Source organism: Pygoscelis adeliae, unplaced genomic scaffold (genome assembly GCF_000699105.1).
Source record: "Pygoscelis adeliae isolate BGI_AS28 unplaced genomic scaffold, ASM69910v1 Scaffold392, whole genome shotgun sequence".
In the NCBI taxonomy this organism is placed as follows: Eukaryota; Metazoa; Chordata; class Aves; order Sphenisciformes; family Spheniscidae; genus Pygoscelis; species Pygoscelis adeliae.
Genome location: NW_008824293.1, coordinates 423,735 through 443,241, shown reverse-complemented (window position 1 = coordinate 443,241; position 19,507 = coordinate 423,735). Strand labels below are relative to the sequence as shown.

At 36.3% G+C, this 19,507-nt stretch overlaps 1 protein-coding gene across 1 annotated transcript in view; it reads left to right on the top strand.

Annotated features, from left to right (window-relative positions):
• NF1 (neurofibromin 1) overlaps window positions 1-19,507 on the top strand; it is a 111,026-nt gene that overhangs the window by 14,195 nt on the left and 77,324 nt on the right. The window contains exons 2-13 of the mRNA XM_009318826.1: window positions 4,045-4,188; window positions 6,794-6,877; window positions 9,157-9,347; window positions 11,645-11,751; window positions 12,006-12,073; window positions 12,316-12,391; window positions 12,897-13,054; window positions 13,714-13,887; window positions 14,066-14,188; window positions 14,487-14,561; window positions 15,734-15,865; window positions 18,904-19,038. Of these exons, the coding sequence (XP_009317101.1) occupies window positions 4,045-4,188; window positions 6,794-6,877; window positions 9,157-9,347; window positions 11,645-11,751; window positions 12,006-12,073; window positions 12,316-12,391; window positions 12,897-13,054; window positions 13,714-13,887; window positions 14,066-14,188; window positions 14,487-14,561; window positions 15,734-15,865; window positions 18,904-19,038 (1,467 nt within the window). The remainder of the gene's footprint in view (window positions 1-4,044; window positions 4,189-6,793; window positions 6,878-9,156; window positions 9,348-11,644; window positions 11,752-12,005; window positions 12,074-12,315; window positions 12,392-12,896; window positions 13,055-13,713; window positions 13,888-14,065; window positions 14,189-14,486; window positions 14,562-15,733; window positions 15,866-18,903; window positions 19,039-19,507) is intronic.

Genomic DNA, 19,507 nt, shown 5'->3' with positions numbered 1-19,507 from the left:
GATATCACTGCAGACAGAAAACTGACCAGACGACTTGCGGCCGCCAGACACCATTGTAGAATGGTTAATAACATATGCCATATTAATCCTTAGGGGCAGTAATTTTTCAGATGCCAAACCTGTGTGTTGAAAAAGCTTTTGAAGTGCTGTTTTAGTATTATTTTCTCAGATGCTAGCAGCTGACCATGTGCTATGATTCTGTCTATCTGGGTTGGCCTAGTCACCTTTTTTTTCTTAAATGATATTATTTTTTAATTATATTTGTGATCAGTGATTTAGTTGAAATTTTTCATGAAGACGGTAGAATTTAGTTTTTCTTTGGCAGGTTGAGAGAGGAATTTTCATCTTTTGGGTAACAAATACTGTTTTAAAAAAACAAATATCTTTAATAGCCACTACTTCAGCTGGATTAGTCTTAAGAATCCTGTCTTCTTGAGGGTATATGGTTCAGATCTCCATTTCTAAGGTTTACTTGTTATTGTATGCCTTTTGGAAACGTAAAGAAAATAATAATCTCATATGATCTGTGTTGCTTTTTCTCCTACTGACAGTGCTTTGTTATCTCTTTGTGTTCAGTAAACCTTGTGAGAATGGTTCCGTTTCAGTATTGTATCAGTAGCAGATTTGGGAGAAGCTGTAGATAGGTCAGCAGGGCTTCTTAAATTGAAGTCAGAAATGCATTTCTAGAAACAAAGTTTGTCTTAAACTGTCTATGTGGTCGAAAGATGTGTTTTAACAACTAGGGAGCTTGCATGGCTGCTGTAAGCTGGTAGATACTTGGATGCTTCATCTTACAGATTTGCTTTTCTAGTTGTTTCAGCGATACCTGATATGCAGGATGGCTTGTATCCTGAATTCAGGATACACTGGGTCTTGTACTGTATTATTGCAACTGTCAGGCTCAGCTGCTTAATGGCTTTTCCTTGTCTTTTGCAGCAATGTTTTTTAAATTGATCTTAAAAGATTTAAAATTTTATAGTTGGAAAGATTGCAGATTTCATCTACCTATTTTGTCTTGTCCACTGCATAAAATAAGGCACATTGTAGACCAAAATGCCATTGTTCCCCGTCCTCTGTAGCTTCTGTGACACCTTAAGGAGACGTAGTCAAACTGGATTAGAGAGAGAGGGGGTATATGGCAGCATGCCTCAGTGTGGGTTGTATGTGCACCAGTGTAGTTACAAGGGTGTTGACTATTGCTTCTTATTTCAACAGTGAAAATAGCTGAATTAGAGTAGTTTGCTAAACTGGGATGAGTTCAAAATGGTGCGTGTGTTCATAGTTTGAAGCTCCAGTTATATTTAAGCTTTGTGCTTTAATTTCTGTTTCTAATTCAACTAAAAGCTCTACAGGAAACCATTTGTATCAGTCTTTCTTTTTCCTAAAATAAAATCGAAGGCAATGAAAGTAAAATTTCAACTTTTTTTTTCTTTTCCTTCTTTTTTTCTTGTAGTGTTTAGATTGATCAATATTTGTATAGAAGTTAAATAGTTTCTTTTTGGTCACTCAGCACTGGCACTGCATTCCATTAGGGGATATATAATGCTCCAGCATGTCAGAGTGCACAAAGGAAATAGCTGAGAAATAAAAATACCCAAAACAACAGTGCTAATATTTCCTTTTTATATAGTTTCCTATTTTAAATGGTAGTATAAAAAGCAGTTTTACTTCTAGGTGACCTTGTTGCAATGGCTGTTGTGGCAGGAAGCTCCAAAAGTGTGTAACACAATGTTTCTATAGCGTGGAAGCCTACAGAACTAGATCTATGACACAATTTCTTTGAGAGGCACTTCTGAAGTGTTTTGTCACTCAGTGGTATTGAGCTTTTCTGTTGTTGTCAGCACGGAGACTTGAAAAATCAAATAAAAAGTACAAGTAATGGTGAAATTTTTAATTAAATGTATCTATCTTCCACTAATGACTTCCGAAAATGTATTGTAAAAATAACATCCAACAATGAAAACAAAGCTTGAGTCATAAATGCTGTTTGTTCTGCTTTTTCCAGTTTTAAAATGAGCGCATTGAAATGCACCGCACTGTTTTAAAGCATCACGATCTGAACACTTGCAAGGGAATTACAAAATGAAGTGGAAATTACCTTGACTGCCCTATGGAACTTGTTGCTATAGGAGGTTGCGCAGGTGAAAAGCATCAGACCTTCTTACGGAGGGGTAGTCTTTTAGTGTGGTTCCCTGGATGCAACGCTTGGTGCCAGTGATCCCTAAGCCACTGTCTGAATCGAAAGCAAGCATTCCTCGTGGGCCTTTCTGTTGCTGTTGGGTCTTTGGTGTGATCTAGCATGGCAGTTCAGTCATTTCTTTAAATAAATGTCAACCATTCTCTTAGGAAGAAAACAGCCAATTTGCAATGTGATCCTGGTCTGTGGTACCAAAAGAACTGATACTTGAAACCCAAACCACCGTTTATATGGAGAGGAAATTACACTTGGGCACAACTAGATAGTCTGCCCTACAAATGGAAGATGTCGATGTTAAGTAGACTGCATTTAATGATGCAGTCAAAACTGTTGAAAAAAAAAATGCTCCAAGTTTGGGGTTCTTTAATTCATCTAGCATTTTAAATATGGGCCTTTAAACTTTTATCAACAAAGATAGTAATGTTAAATGGTTGGCAGAGACGTTCATGACTGCTGACAGCAGTTTAACTGGATGACAGTACGGGAAGTACCCTCACCAAGTCTGCAGAGGTCCCCAGCCTGGAAGGGTGCTCTTTAAGCAATTTGCAGCTGTGAAGTTGATTGTAATTCCTTGGAATCCTTCTTTTAACCTCTCTTAAATTCTCTCTCTGTTTTATTTTTTTTAAAGATACCCTTTCAAAATGCAAAAATATTATATTGTGGCATTTACTTTGAGCTATCAGTGTCTTTCAGAATACACGTTTCTCGAGAATTCTAGTCAAAATTGGTTAAAACTTGTAGTAGCAATTAAAGTTTCTATAGATAGTGAATTCCTAGGTCACACTTTAAAATACAAATGGCACATGTGAATTATAAAAAGAGGTGATAGTACTGGTTCCTTTTTTGTTCCCACATTTGTTTGCTTTTAAAAATAAAAATCCTCAGTAAAATGAATTTTTCCGATGAGTGGCTTCTCACATTTTCACATGGTGGTTCCTAACGGGCCGACTCCAGTGAGGAGCATGCAGGGGAAGTGAGTGCGTGCTTGGGAAGTGACTCGTTTGTGACCCTTGAGGAATTTGGGTATAGCATGAAACAAAGTGCCTAGTGTTCACACAGTAGGAGAAACATCTCAGTTTTGTGCAGTCACTCTGAATCTTATCTTTCCTGGAAAAGATGCATTTCAAGTCTAGTTTTTACCACTGGATGTTGGGCAAGGATAGGTAATGTGGGGCTCACAAGTTGTATTTGGCTCGCAAGTGCTTGAAGCGTGTTTGAGGCTGAGACTTCACCTGGCTAGCGTGAAGGGGTGTGTTTGTGTGGGAACCCCTAAGTGACCCAAGTCCCTAGGGCCTGCGGCGGCTGTCGGTGGTGGTTTTTCCTGGGACTCGGTTGTACCTCTCGGCCAGTTCTGTCCTGTGAAGGAGTAGAGGACACACATGGAACCACTGTTACCACGTTCCAACTCACCTGCTTTGTGAGCTACTGTGATTTTACTTCCTCTCAGGTTTCAAGATGCAGTTTTTTTGCTTGCAGGTATTAGCCTTGTGAAGATTTTTGGTATTTAACGAGCCAATTTTTGAAATAAAGAAACTTTTCTTCTCGGAATTCTCTCTTACTCACGTTTTTCTGCTCCTTTTGATTGCTTTGACATTTGGTTTGTAGAAACTATCACAAAATAGAGGTTTAGTTTAAATTCAGAAAAAGGAATAGGTGAACTTCAGTATTTTGTTGTATAGATAACTAGTAGAAAGCTGAATGTAGAGAAAATGAGATAATGTGTTTGTAGTTGTCTCCTTTAGAATGTTTTTTCAAGGTTGTTTCTGGTGTCTCAAAAATTTTTAAGCCATCTTTAAAGACGTAACTTTCAATGTAAAAAAGCTTATACTGCTTATCTCTCTTTGTAGCTTCCAATAAAGGCTGGCCAGCAGAATACCCACACCAAAGTCAGTACGGAGCACAACAAGGAATGTCTCATAAACATTTCCAAGTACAAGTTTTCCCTGGTCATCAGTGGTCTCACTAATATCTTAAAAAATGTTAATAACATGGTAAGTTTTCTAATTTTGGATTGTTGGGTGATTTTTCAAAATAGTTGTTATTTATTCATATTATACAATCTGCAGAGAGTCACTTGAAATTTAGTCAGATTGTTGCTTGCCTTTTACACTTAATTTTTTTCTTTTCATCCTCATGTGCTAAAGTTCACCAACAGCACTGAGCTGTGTTACATATAAAGGCGATGAGATAGTTGTGGCAGAGAAATCTAAAGGAAGGTGGTGATTAAGGGGAATCTCCTGTTAGTCATGGGAACAGTCTGTAGCTGAGAAGGTATGTGGCTGGCTAAGGAGTGGGTACATAAAGGTACCTGATGCTACTTTGGGTCTCTGAGCAATGTTCAGATACCAGTAGAATGCGCTACTTGTTAGAAGGTGGGGGAGGATGTTTTCCATCCCCTTCACTTAGCTAGGGAGGCAGTGCTAGCAAAGTCTATAGAGGAGGAATGCAGTAAGGCAAAGGAGCTGCTGAGCAGCAGCACTAGGAGGGTTTTTTTTCCCCCCTCATCTGTTCTGCCAGAGCATGATCTGCCAGGAATCATTTTGGGAAAGGAAGAAGGGAAAGGGATTTAAAACTTAGGCTATTTGAATTTTCCAGGCTGTTTGGATGTTTTAGCATTTGTGTGTGTGTATGTAAAATATATATATATATATATTTTAACAGCCAGATGAATTTCAGTTGGAACCCTGTAAGAAAAGTCTTTGAAAACAATCTCTTGTCTAATACTGCCACTATAGACTCATACCTCCAAAGGGATACCTTACTATCAGTAAGAAAAGTGAATGAAAAATGTGTGGTGTGATACGCATCTCTTCCATTTACTGTTTGATATGGATCACAGCCTCTCATTAAACCACTTAATGTTGGTACTTGAGGGCAGTACACCGGTGCAAAGGGATGAGGTTCAAGGTGATTTTTCTGCGGGTTGCCAAAGAGAAATCTTTAGAGCCAGGTGTCTTAGTAGATGGTTTCCTTTTGCGTACTATTTTTTTGTTCTGCCTCCAAGGGAACCATAAAATGATTCCTGAAATCCATCAAAATATTTGACTCATCAGCATCACTAAAACTGTCTTTTAAAATAGATCTCAGTGGAACCAAAGAGAAGAGAAACGTAGAAAGAAAAAAAAATTAATGTGGATGTCCATAGTGTGTTGCCTCTAGAAAAATAATTCTTACCATCGAGTTGGGTAAATGGAAAGTTTAGGAATCCTTTATGAGGAGAAAGACGCAGTTGGATTTTTCTTTTTTAATGAAGGTCTGGTTTTGGATTTGTCACGAGAAAAGTTTAGTTCATTGAGTTTGGAAGTTGTGTGATTTGTGATCACGTGGAATCTCCATGAACAGGTAACAGAACTGGCCAAATTCTAGCAGTACTTTTTTTTAATGGTTTTAATAAGATAGTTTGCAGTGAGCTCTTTTGGATGCCAGTTGTATAGAGATGCACATCTGCTAAAACACTACAAAGGATTGATAAAATCAGAAAATACGTTGCCCTACTGCTAGGATTTTAGGCTGCTTAAAGCAACCTGTAATCCCTTCTGAGAGAGAATTTATTTTAATTAAACTCCGTAGGCATGAAGGAATGTGTTGATGTGTAAGATGATTGTCTGATAAATGAGAAAACTACACAGATAAAACAAGTTTCTGTATATGATATATAGGTTTTGAGAGGAAAGACCTAGCTAAAAATGTCAATAAAAAAAGTCAACATTTGCTTTGCCCTGAGGAGCAAGACTTACATTTTTTTTTACGTTTGATGGACTGAGCTACTATATGAATCAGCAATATTTTTGAAGGATTTCTGTAGCTGAAACAAAACAGACCAATAGGCTGTCATAATGGTCTTACATTTAGAAGAAGTCTTCGGGGTTTGGACTCTGCTGAAACTTAGACTTAGTTGAGCTAACCTCTCACGTGGTTTAAAATATAACTTCTTTTGGGTGACTTCTACATGTGTTCCACATGTAGGCAATAGTACCAATATATTTTTGGCTAAATCTTTTCTGCTTTATTTTGATGTCTTAATATTGCTGGAACTAGTCACTATTGTTGGCAGTAAAATTGGGTGCTAGCTTAAACACCCGATGGAATTCCGCCTTCATCCTGTATCTGAAGTGTGGCATATTTTTGGAGGGTCTCATGTTTCTTCCTGTGGTCTGTGCTAAATTTTGCAACACCCTAATGTCGATACGGATTTCTTGTAACATCAGTTCTATTAAGATGTTGGCAATGAAATACATAATCGGAAAAGAGTCAGCAGTAATTGATACCAAAATAGTTTCTGAAAAGGTATAACCTTCATTTCTGAATAAATTATAGGCCTGATGAAGGTAAGGGGCTGCAGTGTACCTCCAGTCTTACTTTGCGGTAACTGTTTGTGCCTTATTAGATTTGGCATTGCAGACTAGACAAAGATATTTCTTCAGCAGTAAGGTTTTAATTCCTATTTTAATCTGATTTTTGCTGGCTTTATTTCTAAACTCAAAACCACAGCAGTAAAGGAGCCATAACTTATTGTGCTACTTTGCTACATTACTTCAATGTGTTACAAGTCAAATTTCCATGTCTCGGATGAATCCATATCCTTTCTACTTCTAGAGAATATTTGGAGAAACTGCTGAAAAGAATTTATATCTATCTCAGCTGATTATCTTGGATACACTGGAAAAATGTCTGGCAGGGGTGAGTAGGCTTGCATAAGCAATTGCTGAGTTGGAATCAAATAAGTTAGAGAGTACAAGTCAAATGCTTGTGTATCTGTTATTACTGGTACTAAAGTTAAAACTCATCTGATTTAGAGCAAAGTAAGATTAATGCCGTTTAAAAAAATACTAAAACGTCCTATAAATGCAAGTAGTTGATATAGCTGATAAATTAAGGATTTGTGGGGTGCTTTTTTCTTGCCTAAAACTAGTGATTTTTTTTTTCAGCTAAACAGATTCAAGTACACTTTTGAATTTGTCCTTCCCACTACTCAACTAATTTGTGGAGTTATAAATAATAATTTTCTTTTAATAATTTGTAAAAAGAATTGCAGACAACTGTACTCAGACACATGTGTGAACTGGAGTAAGGGAAGACACAAACCCAAATGAAGAATTAGATGTGGTTATGAAGCTTCGCTTGATTTTTTTTTATAAGCTTTGAATGCTTGTGGCATATTCTGCTCAGTATTTTTTGAATAGACGCATGCAAATATTTTTATCCCACAATTTAAACCGAAAAAGTAATGGGATAGTAAATAATGTTAAAAGTAGCAGATAATTCAGTACAAGTATTTCAAGTTTTATGCTAGTAAGTTTTCTGCATACGGTGTTGATTTTTCTTTAAATTTCTTAAGACTTTCATTTGGTGAAGTAGTTTTTTCATGTATATACAGCAGAAACCTTGCTATCACTATTCTAAAGATTACTTTTGCAGGTGTTTCCTAGATTATATTGGTTAACCATGTCCAAACTTCCACTGGGAGTCCAGTCCCGAGGTTTCCAGTCAGAGCTGTGCTACAAGGCAGTTTGCTATTACCTTTGGGATGTAAATGTTGTACAACTTACTGTGCTAAACTGTGTAATTGCAAAGCCAAACTTCACTGTGAGCAAAATTTGCAATGGTTTATTCCTTTAACAAGAAAGGAATTTTTTTTTTAAAGCTGTATTCCTGGATGAATGTCATGAAATCATCTAAGCTCTTTGCTGTTTCCCTGCAACAGTTTTTGAAGGTTCTTTCTTTATAAGGTAATGACCTTATTATGGTTAGATTTGTCAAGCGGCATATCTTATATTACAGTACTAAAACAGTCTGAATAATTGTGGATTCTTCTAAATTCACAAAAGATCCAGGTAAATACATTTTCCAGAATAATTTTCAGCTTTTACAGCTGAGGTAAATACCCCTTTTTGGCACTTTCTGTGTCTTTGATGCAGTGAGTCAAAAAAACTGTTCTAACTTTGGAAATTAATTCTTTTAAAATATTTCTTATATATATATATTGAAACGATAGTGGTTTTTTCCTGATAGATGATATTTGAACAGCCTAAAATTGTGCTGAATACTTCTTGCTTTGTCAATTCAAATGAGAGCAAGTTGAGCCAGTATATGTTTAATAAGACTGAGCCAAAGTTCTATACAAAGAGTGTTGTGTTCTGTGATATCTTCAGACATATTTCTTGCTTGCTGTTCTTGCTCAATGTTTCATCAAGTTCTCATGGCAACAGGACTCAGGTCAACTAAGTGGGAGTCTCTGAAACTTCTCAATTCCCTATGGTAAATTCATTGGTAGAATTTTAGAAAACTTTAATGCTGACCCTTCTGTTAAAACTTGCTCTTAGTAGAGCAAAGTTTCACTTTGAATTCTTGCATAAATAGTTTCCTTATGTCTCATACTGTGCAAACTGGCAAAAATTAGATTTTTCTTCTGCAGGAAAGTTAAGCCATTTTTGACTCGTATAGAGCAATCCCAGGCAAGGGAGAAGCACCTCTTTTTTGGTTCATTTTTTTCTATAAAATATTTGCTGTCAAAATATAGTGGTTAGAATACTAGCCAGAAGAGAAGTAAGGGGGGGGTCTTTGCCCTTTGAGCTTCCATTCAAAGCTGAGGTAGTTAATGCTCTACTGCTTATACTTTACACAGATCAACAGGGTGCATTCATCAAAACAGAAGTGTGTTTTACTTCAAAAACTAGTTTGATATTTTGCTTGATACTTGGTGACATTGGTGGACTTGGTGTGCTACATGTTTTGGAGACTTAACTGAAAATGTAAGATGGTTTGAATGATATGGGTTATTGTTCAAATGGAAAGAAGCCTTTTCTGTGTAGACTATTTACACTATGGTCAGTGGTAGCCTGCAGGCAGAATTAGAAGTTCAGATTCAGGTCCTGTGCCTACTAGTGGCAGATGCTCCATTTTTTTGCCTCCAAACCTATAAAATAGAATTTCATGGAATACCGAATATTTATTTTTAGCAACCAAAGGATACCATGCGACTAGACGAGACTATGCTGGTAAAACAGTTGCTGCCAGAAATCTGCCACTTCATCCACACTTACCGTGAAGGGAACCAGCATGCAGCTGAACTACGAAATTCTGCCTCTGGGGTCCTTTTTTCTCTTAGCTGCAATAACTTTAATGCTGTGTTCAGCCGCATTTCCACCAGGTAGGTGTTTTTTCAGTAGCCTGATGTAGTGTATTAGAAGATCTACTAAATATCGGTGTCTAGAACATGTCATGAATTGTAGTCTTTCTAATTTCAGAAAAGTTAACTGTTTAAATGATATTTAACAAGAACTTAGTTCTTAAGTGAAACTCCCTCTACCTTTCAAAATTTTACTTGAGTTTCAGGTTACAAAATGAACCTGTTTCATATCCATTCTAGGTTACTGCCAGCATATTTTCTGTGAGCTGCATTTATTGCTTTTTTTAATCTGCCTTCATAAGTACAAGTCAAATGCTGTTGTAGAGTGAAAATAAGAACTCAGCTGAATAAGTTGAATAAGTTTCTATGAGTGCAAGGTGTTTTGGAAAAAAAAGGATGCTGAAGATAATGGCTTGTATCCATTTACTTATGAATTTAGAATGCAAAATTTTGATTGTCTACAGCTCTGTTGGAGCCCCCAGGCTGTTTTCCTTCCTAATTTTTCTTGCTTGAAGGCTTTTGTGTTAAATGTATCTTATGCCTGAAGGGGACAAAACAGCTGGACTGTTTGTTAGTTGGAAAACACCCATTTGTCTTCTGACTTGACTTGAGCTTCGCAGCACATTTACTGTAAAAATAGCTGCCTTTTCTGCTATTCTAAGTGAGAAGAGAGACAGACCCAATGTTTCCATCTATTCTTTGCTCTTTTCGCCCTGTTCCATGTCTTTCTGTTGCTTCAGCTTTTGCCAGTCCACTAGAGTTGTGTATTAAGCTTTTTGTTACTGAACTACTTCGATGTTTTTTGAAAGTTGCTTGAAATAGCTTAGCTCTTATCACACATTGTCACAGCTAACATCATCCTTGATTTGTCAGAAGTGGAGCTTGGGCAGCCTTATGTGGTCGCATAGAAATGAGTGTGCCAATTTAATTGAAACAAAGATTTATATATTCCTTATAATGTAAAAACAATTCCATTCCAACATTTTGGAAAATATTTGCATTTCAGAAATCAGTCTAAAATTATTTAATGACTTCAAATTTGAAGTATTTTAAAAACTTTTACAGAGCCTTTAATAACTTCTGTTTCAAGAACATAGACTTGGCAGCTAGCGTGGAGGATGTGGTTTTACTCAATAGGTTGATTATGTTTTGTTGCTTATGGAAATGGAAACAATTTCTTTTGCTCCTTTTATAGGAAGGATTTTTTGACAGTCTTTGAATCTAGTCCATGGATCTATATTTATTCATATGTCTGTAGCATGGTTTAGTTCTCAAGCTCCAAAGCCCTTCTTACCATCCATTTGAGCTGGATCATAGTGCTTTTTCCCTAACCTGTTTTTCACTTCAAGATGGCTTGTACATAAATAGTTAAATATTTGACCAGTTGTTGCTGATCTCCACAGGGGTCAGCTTGCCGACAGTTAGCATTGCTGCTCTTTTGACCTGTGCTTCCTGTTTAGGCATATTTCTAGGCCTTGTACAGCAGCTGGGGGATTTTTGGCACGAAAAGCACAGCAGTGGGGACCTTCCCATTCCCAGCGAGGGCTGTTAAGTTTCCCTGGCGTTGAAGAAATGAAGAACTGCTTTTGTGTGTAGTACTAGAAATCACATTCCATGCCTAAAACACATCTGTAGCTTTGGAATAAGACATGGCAATCTTTAGTTTGTGAGAACATATGATTTAGTTATTAGTGGCTTCGTATCTGATGAGATGTTTAGTAAATCATCTAACACAAAAGAGTGAAAAGATGCCATTGTGTTTAAAATGGTGTGATTAAACTTCATCTTGTTTCTTTAGACCAGAAAAACATGGACCTTCTTTAGCTTACAGAGTGGTTGCAGCTCTCTTCGGCGATATTAAGTACCATCAGACATTGCTTTACTCTTGAAATTAGCTGGGGCAAGACATGCTGTTAAGGAGCAGTAGTCTAAAGGTGTCATGATTCCATAAATTTAATATTTAGATGAAAAGATGACAAGATTACTGCTAGAGTATGGTAGATAACAGAAGGATTTAGGCTAATCTTGGGCATAAACAGACTATCACCAGATGGTATTGGTATCCTGTAAGACTCATCGCTAGTATTTCTAGATCCATTTCCAGTATGAGTGTGGAACAAGACTATAATATTAACTCTTAATCATGCAAGGTCTGTCTTTCATTTCTAAACCTGAAAAAGTTTATATGAGGAGATCGTATTATATGAGGAGATCATATAATATTCCCCTGCTATTCAAATGTATAGAGTCATAGGTATGTGTTCATACCTATCAGACATAATCTGATTGAGAAGTTGGTTTACTTTGCATATTTTTAGATTACAGGAACTGACTGTTTGTTCAGAAGATAATGCTGATGTTCATGATATCGAACTTTTACAGTACATCAGTGTGGATTGTTCAAAACTAAAACGACTCTTGCAAGGTATGATTTGAGCCTGTGTTTTGGAATATTTTTACCTGAATATGGCTAGTTAGAGATGACACAAGGTATTGATATATATCTTTTTATTGCTGTGTTTTACTCCAAATAGTCATTACCAAAATATTTAAAAATACTTAAGTAGCATAAAGACACTGGCTTAAAATTTGCTTTGCACTTCAAATGTCTTTTATAATCTGTGTTGCTTTTTAGAACCAAGTTTCTTTTCTAAATGCAGAAATGTTTTACCTTTACAGAGACTGTATTCAAGTTTAAAGCCCTTAAGAAAGTAGCTCAGTTAGCTGTTATCAACAGTCTTGAAAAGGTAAGTATTTTAATATTTATCTTCTCTTTCATTGCTTATTTGCAGACTTTATCTAATTTAGGAAGAGTTGCAATTCAGTAATTTACTATAAAATATATGTTGGTGCATCCCTTTGCATATATGTTTTGCAAGAAATGTCGAGTGATTAGAAGTAATAGTAAAATCCCTCTTCATTTAAATACATAATACAGAAAAAAGATTTTTAAGCTCTGGAATGTAAAGATGTTTTGCATTATCTGCAGGCATTTTGGAACTGGGTGGAAAACTATCCTGATGAATTCACAAAGCTGTATCAAACACCACAGACTGATATGGCTGGTAAGGCATAACAAATGACACAGTGTTCAAAAGTTGGTTTCTCAGGCATCACTACATTTACTTGCATTTTATGCCCTCTTTGCTTCTTGTGTAGCCTGCAAATAAGAAACAAATTTCTGTCAGTCTTTGTCAGGGCAAGGATATATTGCTATCTCTTTTCTCTCCTGACTCACCTTTTAAAGACTCATTTTGTGGTTCACAACACAAAGAAATAAAACCCAAAAGATGGAAACTCCTTAAATATATATTTTTCATCTTGATACAGGGAAAAAAAAACAACTTAAGAGAACGCCACCTGTATTTGTCTCTAATCAAAAAGAGAGGAAAATTTATATTTTTCAGGTAAACCATGGCTTTAACTGGGTTGAGACCATTTTATCCCCAGTAATGTGCAAAACAGAACTTTTTTCTGCGTAGGTGGAGCTATCCCTCTGCTCTTTTATACCTATTCTTTACCTTTTCATAATTAAAATTGGTATTGAACTTGGGGTTATATTTTATGCAGATTGTGCAGAGAAGTTGTTTGACTTAGTGGATGGCTTTGCTGAAAGCACAAAACGTAAAGCAGCAGTTTGGCCACTGCAAATCATACTCCTGGTCCTGTGTCCAGAGATAATCCAAGATATAGCAAAGGATGTGGTAGAAGAAACTAAAATGAACAAGGTAAGAGAAGAAGTGTGTCTGAATTCTGGTTCTGATTTCTAGAGGATGCTTGTCTTTGCTTATTCTATATTTCAGGTATATTTTATTTTGTCTTTCCTGCCTAAAAAGCACATTACAATTCCATATGTAAATTTCTGCACCCTTTTTAAGTTCTCACCTAACATATGTTCTTTCACTGTCAATAATTCATACAGATAATCTGTCCCAAACAATGATATTTCAGAACTTTTACATCTCCTTGGAGATTTGAATCCTAGTGTTGCGATTTCCCCTGCCTCCACCAGTAGCAAACTTAGCATTGCTTCTAGCTGGCCTGTATTGTACTGATCTAGGTTTCTGCAGTGTGTGTACTGCGCGTTCCACAACTGCAGTACCTGTAGCAAATGTTGAATTTCATGTGGCTGCAAACATCATGGTTAAGAGTAAACAACCATCTGACTGTGCCATTTGGATTGCCCTAGATCGTTCAAAATTAATGTCTTTAATAATCATAACGTTTCTTCGGAATGCTGCATCGAGTTGTTTTTTGCAATCCCAATAGCCATGATTTCGGATCAGAAAATGCAGTGTTGTTTGGTTTTAATATTTAAGGATCTAAAAACCCTGACCACAGATTACCAAAGCTCTGGTTATAACTATTCCTGATTTGAATTCTGCAGAAACTGTTCCTGGACAATCTCAGGAAGGCACTTGCAGGCCACAGTGGGAGCAGACAGCTGACTGAAAGTGCTGCTATTGCTTGTGTTAAACTGTGCAAAGCATCTACCTACATCAACTGGGAAGATAATTCCGTCATTTTCCTACTAGTGCAGTCCATGGTAGTAGATCTTAAGGTAAAAATGTCTGTTTCCTAATTGCAATGAAGAAATTTCAATTTTAAAATACTGAAATAAACTTTGAATTTCTCCTTAATTGACCATAGTGTTTTTCAGTGGAAAGTTTTATATTGAAAGTAGAGAAGAATAATCTTGGCATCTGATTTATATATTTATATTTTTTTGAAATATATAGAATTTGCTGTTTAATCCAAGCAAACCTTTTTCAAGAGGCAATCAAAATGCAGATGTAGACCTTATGATTGACTGCTTAGTTTCCTGCTTCCGCATAAACCCTCATAATAACCAACACTTTAAGGTGAGAGCACTACTTCCTGGTAAGTCATTATCCATGTGCTATTGATGACCTGTTAATTATAAAAGATGTGCTAACAGCAGCTGGAAGCTCATAAATAAGTTTAACTGTATAAATATCCCTTAGTAATAAATCCCTGCATGTTTTTATAAATCTTTTCTTAGCTGGTTAGACTTTCTCAGATTTAGATTTGACAGCTTTGTCAGTTTAATAAAAAGGCTCCAGTATGTTATTCAGCATGATAAGAAAGATGGCAAAGGAAAAGATGTTCCTAAGTGGCTTTTATGTATTTTTATTGTAGATCTGCTTGGCACAGAATTCTCCATCAACATTTCATTATGTACTGGTAAATTCGCTCCACCGAATAATCACAAATGTAAGTTCTGAAAGTATTTTATCAGCCCAGCAATCTGTGGCTTCTATTCAGATCAGTGTCTGCTTATTAAATACAATTTGAATAGTAGACCAGATCTTGTTGCCTGTATCCATGCAGCAAGAGTTGCTTGCTAATAAGGAACGACATACAAATCTTTGTTCACGCTGTCCACCAGTTGGGTTCCCAGTTTGAGAGCTTGTATTCCAGTATAAAATTTCAATACAAATATGTTTTAATACCCTCTAATGTAGGATGACAAATGAATCTTATGTTCTCTGGTTTTGTAATAGGTACTGCTTTATTGATACATGAAAAACACTCTCAGGACGTTCATTGTTACACCACCTTCTACTACTTGTAGTATATTGACTTGGGAACTTAGGGGAAGAGCTGGCCTCATGGCTTTGCTCAGGGATTTGATCCAGTATGAATTTAATAGTGTAAAATTGTAGTAAATGCTGAGTGCCAAAAATATTTTGAAAGTTTGTGCAGTTGTTCATCTTCAATGAGTTGTTGTACTTTAAGTCACTAAAATACGACTTAATTTTTATACTGTTTAGAAATAATTTCCTGATCAGTATGAAAATAGAATCAGTCAGTGTTGGGCAACCAGCCTTACTTAATGTGCATAACATGTTGTATTTCATTTATCCCAACATCGTAATGAAAACACTATATTAAAAAAAAAAAGTATCCGGCACGTTGACAAATAGGGGAGAAAATGCTACTGTAGATGTGGTGGTGTATCTGGTGGAGTTATACAGCTTTTCAGATATTATCAAGCACTTAAAATACCAGTTTTCCATTTTGTTTAGAGTATCACAGTGAATTGAGTGCTCATTGTTTGTTTTGAAGTATTACTAGCATTCAGTATCCTGAAATCTACCATGGTTTCCTGCGTTCGCGGTTTCAGAGTTTGTGCTCTTTCAGAAAGAAGAGTAATATAGTAAGCAGCTAAGTTGGAAGTACTGCTTCTGTTACAACTCATTTAGATACTACGAGTTTTAGGGTGAGAATGCAAAATTAACGTATCAGTAATACTTTGTAAAATACTCATGTGTAAAGGTTAGTTATACTACAGCTTTTGTAACTTTTAGAGGTGTAAAATAAATCATAATCTAACTCACATATTACCAGTTCACCGTTTGAGCATTTCTGTGTTTTCATTCTAGTCTGCGTTGGACTGGTGGCCCAAGATCGATGCTGTGTACTGCCATTCCATGGAGCTTCGCAGCATGTTCAGTGAGACACTTCATAAAGCTATTCAAGGCTGTGGGTCACATCCAGCAGTTCGCATGACTCCAGTAAGACTTCTAAAGAAGCTGTTAAAACACAAACCCTTTGTTTTTCCCGTGTCTCCATTCCATTCCAGCTTTTTTATTCATTAACTTTAGACTGGAAACTAGAGAGGGGAAGAACATTGCAATCCAAAAAGCAACAGAGAGCCATACATGCTCTGTAAACCTTGCAGGTGGTGTATTGACTAACTGTTTCTAGTCAGTGATGTACGTTTCTCAGTTTTCATGCTGTTCTTAAACTGGCAACATAGAAGTATTTCTTCTGTAACTGTCCTCTGTGGCTAACTGTTCATTTTAAGCTTTCTTGCTGTGTGTATAGCTAGGTAATGTGTCCATTCTTGTTCAATCTGAAAAACAAAAGCATTCTGTATGTGAAGATAATTTCTGAAAACTGCAATGCTTTTACCATGATTGACACGAGTATCTCTTCATTTGTCTTGCTTGCTTTCTGTTGGGCAAGTTGACTGTTTGGTCTTGGTGACAGCAACAAAGTAAAAGATTTTTCAACCATTACGAGATAAAGTCAGTATTCTTGGTTGTCTTGGAAAAAATCTTGAGTAAATTCAAATTTGTAGTTCATCCAAATTTTTTTAGTAAGTTCACATGCAGCTGCGTTGCCTTTCTTCTGAACTTTCCATTTAGGACTTTCGATGTGTCAAGTGAATTTGGTTGGTTGTTTTAGAAGGCCTAAAATGATACATGAAAATATTCCTATTGGGCTTCTCAAATGAAAGCAAATGATCAAAATACCTTTAGTTGAAAGCTACATGTTTGACTTGCTTTTTACATGTATATATTCATCTGTTGAGAAAATAGCAGGGGTGTTGTAATGGCAACTCTGACATTGATTGGTGGTGCTTTGTCTTCTGCTTCTTATTTTCCGTTCTTATTGGCTGCTGTCGCTCACATGGTCAGATGCCAACCAGTCACTGTTTTGCATGGCAGTGGGCCTCTGTTGCTGTAAGTATGACCCATTGTAACTACCGCAGAAAAGCCTTTCCTTACTCTGACTTTTCTGTGCATAGTTACCACTGCAGTCACTTCATCTGGGATGCAAGAGGTAGCGTGTTTTATGTAAGAATGGAGGGCTGGAGGAGACCTCTTCGGCACTGCCTGGCAATTGCGAGGCAATCCCTTTCACAACCAGTTGAGCTCCTTCCTAGAAGGAAAGGCTTTTTGTTGGTTCTATTCTTTCCCTTCTGCCCCCTACTTTTCCATCACAATGCTCTTCCAGAATCTCCCTGCTCTGGTGGTTAGAACTGTTTTCTAATTTCCAGCCTAAACTTATTTCTGTTTAACTTAGCCTCATTTGTTCTTGTTCCAGTGTTGTCTGATAGCTTCAAACCGGTGTTTGTCCCCTTGATGTATTTGCAGAGAGCAGTCATGTCCCTGTCTTTTGTTTATCGATAGTCTTTAGCTTTGATTGTGTGAAGTAAATAAATCGCTTCACATAAATGAATCGGCTTCTTTTGCCATGTGCCTCTTCTCAGAATTCCCTTAACTGTAGCGAACTAAGGTTTAGCGCAGAGTTAGTTAACCTCTACCAGCGTGGTATGAATTTCTTGATCAGATGCTTTTTTATGTGGTAGATTTTATTCTGTATATTTTTGCACTAACTGTTTAGCAAAATAGCATGAGGTTCTAATTTCTTGTGGAATTTAATTATACAATGTCATAGCTCTTCTTCAGTTACCTTGATTTCAAGCTAGGGTTTTTTTTTGTTAAAAACTTGTAAGTTTAGTGAAAATGAAAACCACGATGTTATTGTTTGAGATCTTCGCAAATAATAAACCAGACAGAATAGTTTAAAAAGCTGAGTTTCTAAAGAGTGTTGTATTCTGTCTTGTGTTGAATATCCACAATGGCAGTATTTTTGTCCAAGTTACTGTCTTGTAACTATTTTGGTAGCTGTAAGCAAAAATACTAATTTAATCCCTGCTGATATAAGATTAAAATTAATGAACATATAAATTCTGTCAACTTACTGGAGAGAGATGAAAATCTTTTGTCTTTGGACATACTGGGGACCAATTAACGCAAGTTCACATTTTTTTTTATATAGGTATTTATATATGTGTGTGTTTATATATAAATGCACACATATATATAGTATTTTTCACAGACTTTAGTATGCATGCAGATTATTTTTGTTGAGATGAAGAAACTGCAGTTGATTGCCATACAACAGGGTGGTTCACTCTGGGGGGGTTGTGCACACCATAGGATTGAAGCATAAACTCAATTTTTGAAATCCTTACAACCGGTACAATCCATATACGCTTACTTCACAGCCAACATTGTGTATGACTATTTGTTAAATGTATTGGTCATACTGCTACCTGGATTCTGTGTGTGAACAGCAGTGGTAGAATATGATACAGTTCACACTGGAGTCAAACCAGAATACCGTATGTGAACTCTATCTTAAAATGTCCTCCATTTCACATGAGGAAGTTGACTGGTACAGAAGGAGTTTACTGTTTTTTCAGATAAAGCTAGATTTTTATTTTTTCTTTAATTGAAGCGATGCACTGTGTACCGTGTGAAAAATGAAAGGTGCATTTTTCAGAGGCTGTACAGATGAAAATGCTATCATCCGGACTGTGATTATGGCAGAAAATAAAGAGAATATTTTGCCTTTGGAAAAAAAATTCCCTACCCTCTCATGTATTCAAGCTTACTTGGAAACATTTATTTTTATTTCTCAGACCAGAGAAAATCCTTCTAAATCCTTATTAGTCTTTTTATCCATTTTTCTTTTGCCACAGTTTGTCTTATGCAAAAACTTTTCTTATGTCCACATGCAGCTCACTAAAACAATTCTTAGGTAAACTTTAAAGATGTAATAAAGTAATAGCATATGCATATGTAAAAGGGGATTTTTAAGTAGAAGGCTATGCGACTGTACTTGAGTGAATTTAATATACTTTTAAACTTTTTCATGTATTATAGATTATAAAAGCAATACACTTGATAAGATGTTTAATTATAACTAGTATGTAGACTACCTTACTGACAATGACTGATTTTTTTCCTTCCCTCAGAGTCTTACATTTAAGGAGAAAATGACAAGCCTTAAATTTAAAGAAAAACCTACTGATTTGGAAACCAGAAGCTACAAGTTCTTGCTGTTGTCCTTGGTAAAACTGATCCATGCTGATCCAAAGCTTTTGCTGTGTGTAAGTATATCATACTATTCATTCATAGTAAAATTTACTTTTGAAGCTACTAAATGAATAAAAATTAAACACATAAAACCCGGCATCTAGGATACTTGCCTACTCATTCTTTTCTCTGGTGATAATGCTTCTGTTCTTTCAAAGGAAAAGGGCAAAACCAAAAAGAAACTGTAAGACATTTTACAGAACTAGAGCAACACAGTGAAAGGGAGCATAAAGCTCTGTAACTCTGAAGGGGCTATGAGGGGGAAGGAGAGGGGAATAGAACAAGAAGAAAACTAAAGTAAGGCGGGGGAAAATTAGTCATCGTTTCAATGAGTAGAAAGACAGATGCGCTCTTAGGTTTTCCATTTTCTCAGGTCTGTTTATTGTTTAATTTAAAAATACTTCAATTCTGTCAAAGATATGATATGCAAGGGGTATCAGCTTAAAAAGAAATGGGGTACTCTCTTAAAGATGCAGAAATCCC